The following is a 14822-nucleotide window of genomic DNA, read 5'->3' on the forward strand; positions in this document are numbered from 1 at the left end:
CTACATGGAATAAAAAAAGAACAATTGCAAATTGGCTCAGAATATCAATCTCTATATCATACTCAAAGGTTACTACCCCGTTAAGGATATATACCAAATTCCACAATAGAAAAGGAAAGTGTCAGTACCACTTTAAGTGAGAATAACTGCATTGGTTAGCTCTTGAATTAAAACTACAAAATATATATAAATGTTGATGCTGCTATTCATTTTTCAAGTTCACATGATTTTGATTTTTTTTACATAATTCACTATAGGAGCAGAATAATGAGCACACACTGACCAGTTATCACGGTTGGATAGTGAGTATAATGAATATACTGAATGTATCAATGAAAGCTACAGTCGGCCTTGCTGTTACTTGGATGTTAGTAGCAATAACCTGCAGTGCAATGATTAACCCCAATCTCCCTGCCTGCTCACTGAATGGGGGATATGAGGAAAGCTACCTGCAGGAAGGGGACATCATGCTTGGTATTCTTGTTGATATATTTGGTTTATTGAAAAATGCCCAGGAAACCTTTGAAGAGCGCCCTAAGAACACTTTTTTAAGTTTTTCTAGGTGAGTATTGCCAGTCTCAGGTTACTATTATTTGTAACATTAGTGTTTTATTCCCTCCTCTCCTGCCAGGTAGAAAGAGAAGAGCTATTTTGCTGCTGGATTTCAGTATATCTAGTAAAAGTACATACTTATATTGAATTGGACTCTTTAAAGGAGATTAGATTAGATTCGCCACATTAGTGCAAGCTAGAATGCTATATTTATTCTGTAGAAAGCTTAACCATACCTAAGTAACCAGCCCTAGAAGCTGCCTCTGTTTGATTAAGTAAGATAGCAGCTGCCATTTTAGCTTGATCTCTGTAGATTCTGTGCTGCAGCTCTAGATACTGGTAGCTCAGATTACACAGAGTTAGGAGAGGGAGCAAATTCTTATGGGAGGGGGAGAAGGGAGGGGAAGAGGCAGGGGCGGATTTAACTTTGCGGCGCCCCGAGGCCGCCCCGCCCCCCCCCCCGAGTGCGCATGCGCAATGGCGCGGCGCCCTCTCCCCCTGAGTGCGCATGCGCAATCGCACATTTAAACTCCCATACGGAGCAGTGGGGAGAGGTCCCGACTGCTCCGTATGGGAGCCAAATTTTAAAATTATGTTGCGGCGGGGCGGCATGCCGCCCCTAAACTTGTGCCGCCCTAGGCCCGGGCCTTTGTGGCCTTTCCACAAATCCGGGCCTGGGAAGAGGCAGAGAGAAGAGAACTGCGCAGACTCGTGCCATGCCCTGAAGAATTTTTCTGAGAACAGGAAGTCTGATACCAAAGAAGAAAATGAAATCCTGTGTTTCTTTTGAAAGAGGACTCAGTGCAGTCTTTCTGTGAGTGCTTATGGCTGTACTTACATAGACCTACTTATATTACTTACTAAGCTTACTTAGTTTTTACCTTTCCATCCTTCTCATTTAACAAATTTTGGTTTGGAAGCCGGAATATTTCATGCCTCTTGTGTATTAAAACCATATATAATTTGTAGCTGCCCACATAACAAGGACAACAAAGTTAAATTATAAAAATTAAATATGTAAAAACTGTAAATATTCTTACAGTTTTGTAATTTTTTTTGTTCCAGTTCCTCCTTCCAATATTATCGTCACTTTCTGGCTGCCATTTTTGCCATTGAGGAAATCAACCAGGACCAGAACATTCTGCCTAATGTGACCTTGGGATTCCATATCCATGATTCCCGAGCCAATGAGAGAAAAGCCATTAGCAGTACATTTAGTATGCTGACAGGGAGCAGTGATTATGTGCCTAACTACAAGTGCACCCAGAACAGGATTCCCAGTGCATTCATAGGGCACCTACTGTCTTCTGTATCTAATGTCATGTATCAGATCACTAGCATCTATGGCTTTCCACAAGTATGCAAAATAATGATACATCTTTAGTGTTAGTATATTCAAAATCCCCTTCTCTTTACACATGTCAACCTTCAGGTACAGCAAATTCAAAGCCACATTATTACCGTCCAGATCTACTGACAAGTTTTATACATTGGGGCTGTAGACTGGAAAGTCATGATATATGGTAAAATGTGGTTGGTCTTAACTAGATCTCTTTTCCCAGTTTGCTTTGCTAATGGCGCAATATATGTTTGGGTTTGCTATGCTTGGATGCTGATGTGCCGCAGACACAACTGGATTTACACAGCGCCGGCTCTCAGACAGATGAGTACCACAGAGCAACTGAAATGGGGCTGGAAATAATGGACACGCTGCAGCAACAAATGCCAAGAATTGGGTCTACGGAGCCCTTATTTATTTTTTTTTTTTTTAAAAAATTACTATTTTCTATTTTAAATAAACATGTTTTTTGCTCATTGGTTACTAAAGCAATTACTCTTAATTTTGTCTCAAATATATAGGAACTTTAAAATGTTGACAATAGAAGTTAAATAGAAGACAAGTTTTGGAGCTATTCTCCATTTAACTACAATGTACATGAAGGTGGTGAAAAAACTTCTGATTATTAACCCCACCGTGACTATTCATGGAACATAAAACTATTTCTGATTTAATAGGTTTAGCACACAAATATATGGCTCATTCATTTTAATGTCTGTAAACTATAAAAGGTACATTTTTGTTGAAAAGGAAAACACTAACAACCAAATACAAAACTAAACACCAATGCCATTTGTGTAAGAAATTGCCAACATGGGAACAATATATATATATTTTTATAAATAACATCTTTAGCATAGTGGAAAGGAACTTAACCGCTATCATTTTTTTCTTTTCCCTTTTCTACATCTTTATATGTCTGCTAATAATGTTTATGGTTTTACAACATAAAAAAAAGAAGAAACCTCAACCAAATTTCTTGATTAAATTCTTATAGCCCTATCTAATGGTGAATTGCCAGCCCACCAGGCTGTAGGAAAGGAAAACAAGTCTGCTGTTATAAGTGTATTAAGAAATATCCCCATCACCAGGTAGGTAATGCTGCCTGACAAATGTTTACAATTGACAATGGCCAGTAAAGTTGGCTTTATCAACTAGGAGGTGTAAGAGTAACAGGAGAAATGTATGCTTAATGTTAGCTCCCAATACCAGGTAACAACTGTATAAAGGTCTTAAAAATATTCTTTATGTTTGCTGCCTAGTAACTGTGTTTTGGACACTACAGGTGGCATTATGTATGTGGGTAGGTGACAAAAGGGATGTAAGTGCTAAAGCACTAAAAAAGGGAAAATTATGTGCATGTTCAGGAAACAGCTGGTGGTCAACAGGCCGTCTTGCCTTTACCATTGTGCATCTGAATGAATATACGGTATAGATAAGGGGCAGAAAGGGAGAGCTCATGTGGTTTCCTTCACTCAACCTTGAATTCAGGCACCAGAATGGATGCCCCTGTGACGGCTGGAAGGACCTACTTCTTCAGCATCTACAACCCCAACTTGGCCAGTCTTTCTTCATAACTGAGACTTTCCATACCCTTTACCAGCTTAGTTGCCCTTCTCTGGACCCTCTCTAACTCAGTAATGTCCCGTTTGAGCACTGGAGACCAAAACTGAACAGCATATTCTAGATGGGGCCTTACCAGCGCTCTGTAAAGGGGAAGAATAACCCCCTCCTCCCGTGAATCTATACCCCTTTTAATACAGCTCAAAACCTTGTTTGCCCTTGCAGCTGCTGCCTGGCATTGCTTGCTACAGCCAAGTTTATTATCTACAAGGACTCCAAGGTCCTTCTCCATTATGGATTTGCCTAGTGCAGTCCCATTAAGGGTATACGGGGCTTGCATATTTTTACATCCCAGGTGCATGACCTTACATTTATCCACATTGTTGGTATGTGTCTAAGGGTGTGTGCTGGGGCTCACTTGGCAGGGTTAAACTTAATGGACTTTGGTCTTTTTAGCCCAACCTAACTATCCAACTATAACTTTTTCACTAGCATTTTAAAATAAAATGTAGTTTATTCGAACTGAAAACACCTCTACAATTCACAAACTGGAATGTTTGCTTGTTTATTAAAAAATTCACATTTAAAACATTAATTGAATGAAACTGTGGAAAAATGTTCTGACTGTATCAAGTTTGTGTCCTCCCAATCATTTGTAATGGGTTTACATACTCTCAAAAAAGTTTTGAGGTTTTAAACCATAATCTGAATTTGGGAGTTTTCATGCAAAAAATTTTGGAAACATTGTGGAAAAAATTTGAATATTGATAAATCCACCCTTTAGTATGCTGCAGATGGATACAATCCAATAAATTCTGTAGTTTGTGTTCCTTTTTGTCTGTTAGGATTCTCCTAAATGATGAATGATTCCAATTAGTTGACAGCAGACAAGAAGCATTGCTTCTAAGTGTTGAGGGTTGGGCCCCTGTTTTACCAAAGTTACAAGAGTAACCTATCTGGCTTAGTCTAATGGTAAACGTTTGAAATTGTTTATAATTCTTTGTTGTTAATTAGAAATCCATATGTCAGCCACTTGCTTAACTGTATTTCCCATCATTTAAGCTGGTACCCTAAAACTAATACTCTGTTCCATTGTTCTCATAAAAATAGCTATTGGAATTGTTTGACTGCTATGTTTTCTTTTGAAAAGAAGTAGCCTGAGACAACTGCCTTGTGACTGCAGAAGAGCAGATTTATCACAGGCGGCTAATAACCATGTGTGCCAAAGGCCTAAAGGAGAGTCTGTTATATAGTATATTAGGGCAAATGCTGACACTATGGGAAACAAGTTTTTGGGCCCAAACTAGTCAGTTGTCTCACATAGCAAAGTCCTTTCTATGCCTGAAAAGGGAGTGGAAGACACCTTCAAACCAAATTGTTACTTTAGTATCCTCTGGGTTCCTCAAAAGAATTCCTATGCTAAATAGCATTTAAATTAGTGAAATATATGCCAAAAATATCACCAAACATTCTATGTATGAAAATAACTACAGTACATAAAAAAGAAAAAGAACAAAAGAAGAAGTGGCTATAATGCATTCTTCAGCAAATACTATTGTCTATTGGAGAGTCTATTGTGTAGTACACATGTTAAAATAGAGACCTAGTACTATGGCAAGATATAGATGGGCGAAACCACTATTCTTTTCAGCGAACTAGATGAATGATACCAACACACCACATCTCAGTGTCCTCCCTGTCCCTCAAATGAATTCCAATGACTACTGAAGGAAAGACAGCACTTGACTTAAATATTGCCCAGACAAACCAGACTTTATGAAAGGATAGCAAAGAAAGACCACCTGACCCACATTTCATCCTTTGTAATACATGAGTGAAGCTCACACTCAATTTTGTTTGCTTTACCAGCTCTGGGCCCATCATTTACTATTACAGTTATTGATATATTTTTTGAGGACAACAGAGTTGAAACTCTAAACAGGGAAAGCCTCTTTAAAGTCATAGGAATGGACAAAAATTGGAGATCTAAACTGAATGAAAAATAATACTATGCACATAGGCCAAAAACATAAAGACAACAACAAGAGATCCTCTGCACTCACCCATTATCAATATATAGAACATTAAGACATTCGGTGCATTAAGCTACTAAGAAATGCCCTCCCCTTTAAGCAAAACAGGGATTGTTTGTCCATATATTGCAATATACTTCAAGCTGGCCAACTGCGTCAGAGTCATCCCTTCTGGCCAGTCCTACACTGACTTAAGCGATTCATTATGAATTCTACTGCTTCAATATACGTTTAGCCAAGGGACTGAGTTTTACCTGGAACATGCTTGCTTTCAAGGTTAAAACCCCCAAATGGCTGCCCTTTTATTGGCTCCACTGGGATCACCCGACTGCAGCTGGGAAGGGTGGGAGCTACAACATGGAGCTGGCCACTGCTCCTGTATAAGCTATAGCAACAAAGGGAAAGTTGTTCCCAACCACTAAATTTGAAACCATTAGGCGGGGTGCAATGAGGTTGTGACCACAAAATACATATAGACAACAACAAGAGATCCTCTGCACTCACCCATTATCAGTATATATAGGACATAACCTCTGTAACTGAAATTCATCCTCATCATTAATGTTTTAATAAATATGAATGATTTTATTGATGTTGCTTGAGTTCCATTAAAATATTGCGATTCCAGTATAGTGTTATTTTTTTTTATTACATCAATAAGGACTTTGACATTGCAAAAGACAGAAACAATTTGAATGTTCTTAAATATGTACTTCTAAAATTAATGTAGACTGATGAAATTTGTCAAGGTAGTTAATACTACAACTTTTTGCTATAGAAACAAAACAGATTCCCATGTTGTCAATTTCTTCCAAACCTGCCCCAAAAGCTACTTAGATAGATGGGGGCTGGAGAAGGCCCTGATCCCATTGGGTCAACATTCCCAAAAATGTTTGCTGATCCCTAGTGATAGTGAATTAAGGGACAAATAGAAAAGGCAGGCAGGGATGTTTGTAAAAGTAGTATGCCCCTTAATGGAATAATAAGGAATAGTAGTAATGTGGTTTAACCTTGACCCTTCTTATCTAACAGAAATGAAAGTGCAACTCATTCCTAGGCTTGACTTTTTTGTCAATAAAGGGCCAGATTCCAATTAATAAGAAAATGTTATTTCATGGTTTATTATGTGAATACTTATAGGTGGGATTCAGTTTCAGTTTTCCAATAGACTCAGATTTTCATGTGATAAAGAACGCGATAAGTTTTTCTCATTAAATAGCTATTGGAAAAAATCTGTAATTAAATTAGGAAATAAGCTTTTCTCATGAAATTGAATTTTACCCTAAGGGGCAGATTTACTAATCCACGAACGGTCCGAAGGCATCCGAATGCGGTTTTTTCATAATGACCGGTATTTTTGCGACTTTTTCTTCGCTGTCGCAACTTTTCCGTATGTTCTGCGACTTTTCCGTCGGTGTCGCAACTTTTTCTTATATGTTCTGCAACTTTTTCGTCGCCATCGCGAAAAAATCGGATTGGTTTTTCTGCCGTTTACAATGGCTCAATATGAAAAAATGATAAAATAGTCACGCAAAATACGATGAAGTTGCGGCGTCAACAAAAAGTCGCGACAAATACAAACAAGTCGCAACGGCGACGAAAAAACGGCGAAATTTTCGTTTCCAATCCGAATTTTTCCATTTCGGGATTCGTTTTCGTGGATTAGTAAATCTCCCCCTTAGTGTGCAGTTAGTACGTCTTATCAAACTTATTTGATAATTGAAATTACATTGCAGTGAATATTAGACCCGACATTCACTCTTCATTTTATGATGTTCTACGTCTTTCAAAAGAATTTGAGAAAACAGCCAGCACGGGTCTTCAAGAAGCGGAATTGACTTATCGAATTGGACTATTTTTAACAAAGTTATATTTCCCACTTTTTGGGGTATGTTAAATGTTCACCACGTGATTAAGGGCACTATAAATTAATTTTTAACATAGTGGTGTGTATGTCTGATGAAGGGGCCCACCCTTGAAACGTCAATAATTGAAATAAAGATGCAGGGTTAATCCCGCTGCTTAAAGATACGTTGTGCCGGCTGTTTTTTCAAATTTTCTTGATTACAAAGGGGTGCTGTCCCCTGTCATACTTGGAGAGGCCAGGAGTGCTGGTAATTTCTTCTACGTTCTACATCTTTCTTCATGTTTTGTTAGAATCTTACTTTAATGAGCTGGGAAGGAATTTTACAATATGCGTCTACCTTAATATATAAGCCACTTATTAAAGGAACAGTAACACCAAAAAATAAAAGAGCTTTAAAGTAATAAAAATATAATGCACTGTTAAAACCCTGCACTGGTAAAACTGGTGTGTTTGCTACAGTAACACTACTATAGTTTATATAATAAGCTGCTGTGTAGCCACGGGGGCAGCCATTCAAGCTGGAAAAAAGGAGAAAAGGCACAGGTTACATAACAGATAACAGATAAGTTCTGTAGAATACAATAGTGTTTTATCTGTTATCTGCTATGTGCCTGTGCCTTTTCTCCTTTGAATGGCTGCCTTCATGGCTACATAGCAGCTTATTTATATAAATTATAGTAGATTTTCTGAAGTAAACACACAACTTTTACCAGTGCAGGGCAGCAGCACATTATATTTTAGTTATTTTTATACACTTTCATTTTTTGGTGTTACTGTTCCTTTAAATGGCTGTAATTGTTTATCATCTATAACCATCTACAGCAGTGCTGTCAAAAAACTCTTGTGGTGTAAGGGAAATCCCTTACATTATAAAACAATAACAACACTACAAGAGTTGGAGTTTTGGGAAGATGGCATTTTAAAACTCAAATCCAACCCATGGAGTTTGAATAGGATGTCCCAGATATAGATATTTGTGATAACTGATAACAACAAATAATACTGAGAATAACAATTCAAATAGCATGCATTAATCACAGGTTTACTAATAATGTGGAGCTGATTAGTATTAACATATTAGCAAATAAAAGGCAAAATAATATGCATATCTGGCATCTCAGTAAGATCAAATATTTCATTATCAGGCAATTAGTGTGGAGGGGCAGTAAGGAAGAGGTAAACCACCTTTTTATCATTTTTACCCAGGTGAGTTATGGGGCTATAGATGCCTCATTTGGTGACAGAATCCGCTTCCCATTATTCTATCGAACAGTGCCAAGTGAAACTGCCCAGTACCAAGTAATCATCCAACTTTTTAAGACATTTAAATGGAACTGGGTAGGGATGATATCCTCTGATGATGAGACGCACCAGAAAGCCAGTGAAGAGATGCAGAATGAGATTAAAAAGAATGGAATCTGTGTAGCTTTTCTTCTTCGAATTGGTGGAAAGGACGTTAGAAATTATCATCGTGCTTTGGAAAAAATAAGACAGTCAAATGCCAGTGCTATCCTATTTTATAGCAGCTTGGACATTGTTATGGAATTTCTTTTCGATGTGACTTTGAAAAACTCATCAGTTCATGCGGTGTGGATAATGCTGTCTCCTCTGTCATCAGGTTCAGGAAGACTATATATTGATGCAATTAATGGATCCCTTGTTTTACTTTTTCATCATGAAAACATACCAGGTCTAAAAGACTTTCTTTACAAGGCGAATCCTTTAGGGTTTCCAAAAGATCCATTTACTGCTGCAGTTTGGTTACGGCTGTTTGATTGCTACTTTGAACAAGCTTCTCCTAAGCCATCATCCAACTTCTACCATATATGTAATGCCAATTATACACTAAAGGAATATGAGAATTTTGGGTACGATGTGAATAACTTCAGAGTAACTTATAGTATGTACATTGCTGTATATTCTGTGGCACATTCCCTTCATGCTATGTATACTGGTAAAGCCAATGGCACAAATACTTTTTATTCTGATAAAGTAACAGATGGCTTGACACCAACAGAGGTAAGAAGTTGCTTATGAATATTTTTGCATTTTTTTATTCCAATAAAATTGATTAGAAGATTTAAAGACAATGGACCAGATTCATTTTTTATGAGAAAATTCTATTTTATAGTTTATCATGTAAAAACTTATGGACCAGATTTAATTCACGGAGAAAAAAAGTTTCCCCTAATTCAGTTCCAGTTTTCCCATGAACTTCAAAAGAGTTTTTATCTAATAAACAATGAGATAAGTTTTTCTTATTGGACTGAATCTGGTTTGGCTTTAGGGGCTCCAGGGTCCTTGGTTACTCCAATGGGCGGGCACAGGGGTTATTCAAAACTATTCCCATCTCTTAATTTTGTCATATTTGGCGGTGAGAGTTGAGAGCTAGTGATAAGCAAATCGGTCACATTTTGGTTTGCTGAGAAATTAGTGAAAAGGCGAAAAAATTTACAAATGCGACTTCTTTGTCGCATGCAACTTTTTTTGGCGCAACATTTTTTTGATGCGCAACAAAGTTTTCGCATCATTTTAGGTTTTGTGTATTATTTTTGATAATTTTTTTTCAATATCCACAAGCGCCAAAGGCTTGAATACCATCACTAAACAATATTTGGAACTTAAAGAAAAGCCAATAAAGCATGCAAATAAGATATCAGGTGAGCTAAAATAGAGATTGAAAGGGGTATTGCAAAGTAAAAAGGAATCCAAAATTATTTTTTAAATATGTAAATTATTAAAAAAAATAGCAAGAAGGGGTGCGGGGGTCAGCTGGTTGATGAAACGTCGAAAAAGTAGAAATTCTGAACTGAATTCTGAGCAGACCCAAGAACATTTTTACTGGATAAACCCCTTCTAAAGAGCAATCAATCTGCCCAGGCTTTAATCAACCAAATACTTACAGCCACCCACCTATCCATTGCAAGTGGAAAACACCCACTCCTCCTACCTTACTCAAATTAAAAGAAGGGCAAACAATAATATGATGTTTGAATGTCATGTTGCATGTTTGTATGTTCCATTGGCTTTATGTAAACTGAAAACAAAATACAAAAAATATATATAATGAGAGTATACATTGAAATGATAAAAATAAATGTCAATGAACAATTAAATTAACTCAAACACTTTTATGCATTAAACTATGATATTGTATGTATGTATGTATGTATGTATGTATGTATAACTTTATTTATAAAGCAGCACAAGGGTATGCAGTGCTGTACAGTCTTACAATATACACAATTACACACAGGGAGGATATTATAATGTTATAATAAATACAATAAATAAGTATAAATACACAGGGAATAAGTGCCATGAGGTATGAGACACAGTAGGAAGGAGGTCCCTGCCCCGTAGAGCTTACAATCTAGGTGGTTGGGTAACATACAGGCACAAACTGGAAGGTAAGAGTGCACCAGGTATGGGCATTTGCCCTTAAGTGCAGGACTAGGCAAAATAATGTCTTAGTGCTTGAGAAGGTAACAGTTTTATCTTAAAGAGAGAAGGTGATATTAATCTTTAGGGTACTGATACTAATAGTACATAAGGATGCACAGAAGCTAATGCAGCAAATACTTTAGAACTGGACTGGGTATCTCAGAAGATTTAAACCCCATTACAAGGCATGACTTTTCTTACACATTGGGATGCGAGTGCACTGTTAGTTCAGCTTGAGCAGTTTAATTGGAGGGCAGTATAGTGTCAGTATGCCACAGGGCACCAAGGGCCATCTTTAACCATTTAAACCTTTTAAAAATGTACACTGACCCATAATTTCTAGAATAATGCATTCTTTGAGCATTATTATTTTGTATTGTAGTTAAACCAGCACCTCAAGAAAATCCATTTCAGAACAAACCCTGGGAATGAAATTTTCTTTAATGAGAAAGGAGAAGTTCTGGGGAATTTTGATATAATGAACTACAATGTTTTCCAAGATGTAACAGGGACTGCAACACATGTTGGGACCTTCATTTCATCTCAGTCTCCAGGACTCACCATTGACAAAAAGGCCATTCTATGGGCTCCTCACTTTAATGGGGTACTGTATACATTTATATGGGATATGATAGGGATATAAATAACATAGACTTTGTAATATATTGGGCAAAAGAAGCATTAATAAATGTTTAAGATAGAGGGGGTTGTAGGGAGTGTGTGTGTTTGTATTCAAAATAGATGGAAACCTATACCGGCAATCTAATATATATGCAATATAGGAAATGTTGGAGGCTAATGACATACAGAAGTAGGACAATATGAAGGATCTATGATAAGGACACAGTTTAAATACATTTGCCAAGGGGTTGCATGTTAAGGGCAATATCACATGGAAAGATTTGTTGCCTTTGGTAAATCTGTTCTGCCGTGGGTGACAGAAAATGCCTTTGCCTAATATTTGGATCACCACAAGTAACATGTATTACTCACAGGGATCAGGCTTGATCATGGGAAATTACCTTCTTTTGCATTTTCCCACAGTTAAACTGGGTCACAGCGAGTTTTACTAGCAGCAACCGAAATGTTAGGCAATGGCCGGGCAATTGTGGGAAGTGTTTGTGTCATTACTCCAGTTGTTTTTTTAGAAAAACAATAGGAATAAAGTATAGCTGAGCGGCAAAACATCAAATCCATCAACACCTCTGCTACTGATCCTGTAAGGAGTGGTTTCACCTAGAAACTAAAAAAAAAAAGATTTTTCACTCTGTGCCTTAAGGAACAGTCTTTCTATTCTATTTATTTGAACCTGGACTCGCCTGTTTCTGTGCAGTTTGCTGAAACAAACAGAGTATAGCAAAATATAACGAGCCTGAAGATTATCAACCCCCTAGGCAAACCAGTAAGCTGGCACTTGTATGTGTAGTATATTATACTGCTAAATCAGTAACTATTGCTGGCAGCAGTCAACTCTATTCCAGTTCAATTAAATTCATTTGTTTCTCTTTCTGCCTCTACCATCGAGGAGTGTGGCTAGATAAACAGACATGGATAGATGATAGATAGATAGATAGATAGATAGATAGATAGATAGATAGATATATAGATAGATAGATGATTGATAGATAGATAGATAGATGATTGATAGATAGATAGATAGATGATTGATAGATAGATAGATAGATAGATAGATAGATCGATAGATCGATAGATAGAGATAGATAGATGATAGATAGATAGATAGATAGATAGATAGATAGATAGATAGATCGATAGATAGAGATAGATAGATGATAGATAGATAGATAGATAGATAGATAGATAGATAGATAGATAGATGATTGATAGATTGATAGATAGATAGATAGATGATAGATAGATAGATAGATTGATTGATAGATAGATGATAGATAGATAGATAGATGATAGATTGATAGATAGATAGATGATAGATAGATAGATAGATAGATAGATAGATAGATAGATAGATGATAGATAGATAGATAGATAGATAGATAGATAGAGGAGTACACTGTTAATCTGTATGATATTAATGGTTATGGTTTTAAAACATGAAAACAGAAAATAAAAGTTTCAATAAAATATATTAATTAAATCTTTAGATCCCTACCTCAAATTGCAGTGCCAGCTGCCAGCCAGGCTATAGGAAAGCTTTTGCGGAAGGAAAACAAATTTGCTGTTATGAGTGTGTCCAGTGCTCAGAAGGAGAAATATCCCCATCGCCGGGTAGGTAATGGTGACTGGATATTGTGTTAGAAAGGAGCAATGGCTAGCAAAGCCCAATATAAATGATAAAGATTTGTATATATCTGCTGTACTGACCAGGACGTGTAAGAATCCATTAATGCTTCCAACTTTTATCCAGAAACTTTGATCTATAACTGGCTTTTGGGTCTTGCCTTGTTTTCAGCACTGGCTTTACCATTTTCCATAGCGTAGGTATTCCATAATTTTCACATCCAAGTCACACATAAGTAAAAGAAGAGGTACAGGGGAGAAGGGGAAACCCTATGAGTCCCCCTGTTCATTTCCATGAATACAGTGCTGCTGAATACAGGCAGTGCTACAGTATATGTTGGGGGATGTGCAGGGCCTTGTGCTCCATTGCTGCTCTTGTGGGTGCTATTGGACCTTGGCCTGCCAATGGTAACTGCCCCTTAAGTCTCCAATAGGGAACTGTAAGATTCTTTATGACTTTTTGCTGATGGGTAAGTGTCAGTTGAGGGGCTTGATGGGGAAAACTACATGTGACATTCCCTGAGTGCCAAGTGTGGTTTGGGGAGCACTGCATTGCTGATGCCTATTGCTAGTTATAGTCAGGGCTAATTTACTCACATGCAGTCATATCATATCCCATTCCATTCATTGTGAAAATAACATTGTAACAAGTACACCAACTTAGGACTTTTAGAAAGATTTTAAAAATAACAGGTTGGACATCTGTATTGTTTGCTAACACATCATTATGACCATTTCTGTTTTTTTCAGATATGGAAAATTGTATAAGATGTCCTGAAGACCAATGGTCCAATGAGAGGAGAGATAAATGCATCATGAGACTTGTTGAGTTCCTTTCTTACAAGGAGCCTCTTGGTGTGGCCCTAACCACCACTGCTCTAGTTCTGTCTTTTTGCTCAGCTGCAGTTTTTTGCCTCTTTTTAAAACACAAGAAGAGCCCCATTGTGAAAGCCAATAACCAGGAGCTCAGTTACATTCTTCTTCTTTCCCTCATGCTATCCTTTCTTTGTTCCTTACTATTTATTGGAAGGCCTACAAAGGCCACCTGTTTGTTGAGACAAGCTGTGTTTGGGATCATCTTTGCTATTTGTATTTCTTCCATTTTGGGGAAAACCATTACTGTTATTATTGCCTTCACTGCCACTAGACCTGGAAGCCGGCTCAGGAACTATGTTGGTACCCGGGTCCCTAAATACATTCTTCTACTATGTACACTTCCTGAGGTTTTCATCTGTGCACTTTGGCTCATAATCTCCCCCCCATTCCCTGACTATGACACTCACTCTGCAACAGGAAAGATCATTTTGCAGTGCAATGAGGGATCACCTAGTGCATTCTACATAATGGTTGGTTACATTGCCTTGTTGGCTTTTGTGAGTTTCTTTGTTGCTTATCTTGCCCGTAAATTACCAGACATATTTAATGAAGCACAATACATAACCTTCAGCATGTTGCTGTTCTGCAGTGTATGGATCTCCTTCATCCTGGCCTATGTGAGCACCACAGGCAAATATTTAGCAGCGGTGGAGATATTTGCCATCTTTGTTTCCAGTGCAGGACTTCTTGGCCTTATATTTGTCCCTAAGTGCTATATTATATTTTTTAAAACACCAGTGAGCACTAGAGCTCATTTAATATAGGGAAAACATGAATTACATCAAAAATAAATTAATAGGTATTGGGTAAAGAGCTAATTATTCAATTAAAAACTTATTTAGCAGACTCAGCTTTGGCACGTTCTGATTTGTTTTCACAGTGCATCCGT

The 14822-nt window shown here is 37.4% G+C and overlaps 1 protein-coding gene across 1 annotated transcript; it reads left to right on the top strand.

Annotated features, from left to right (window-relative positions):
- The first annotated feature begins 311 nt into the window (after window positions 1–311).
- Window positions 312–14810, top strand: LOC100490995 (vomeronasal type-2 receptor 26). Its single transcript, XM_031891733.1, has 7 exons — window positions 312–562; window positions 1618–1760; window positions 7224–7375; window positions 8561–9373; window positions 11181–11402; window positions 12922–13045; window positions 13808–14810. Exons 1-7 carry the CDS (start codon window positions 312–314, stop codon window positions 14695–14697), a joined length of 2595 nt encoding a protein of 864 aa, XP_031747593.1. The 3' UTR covers window positions 14698–14810.
- Window positions 14811–14822: the final 12 nt, after the last annotated feature.

This window comes from Xenopus tropicalis, chromosome 8 (assembly GCF_000004195.4).
Source record: "Xenopus tropicalis strain Nigerian chromosome 8, UCB_Xtro_10.0, whole genome shotgun sequence".
Lineage (NCBI taxonomy): Eukaryota > Metazoa > Chordata > Amphibia > Anura > Pipidae > Xenopus > Xenopus tropicalis.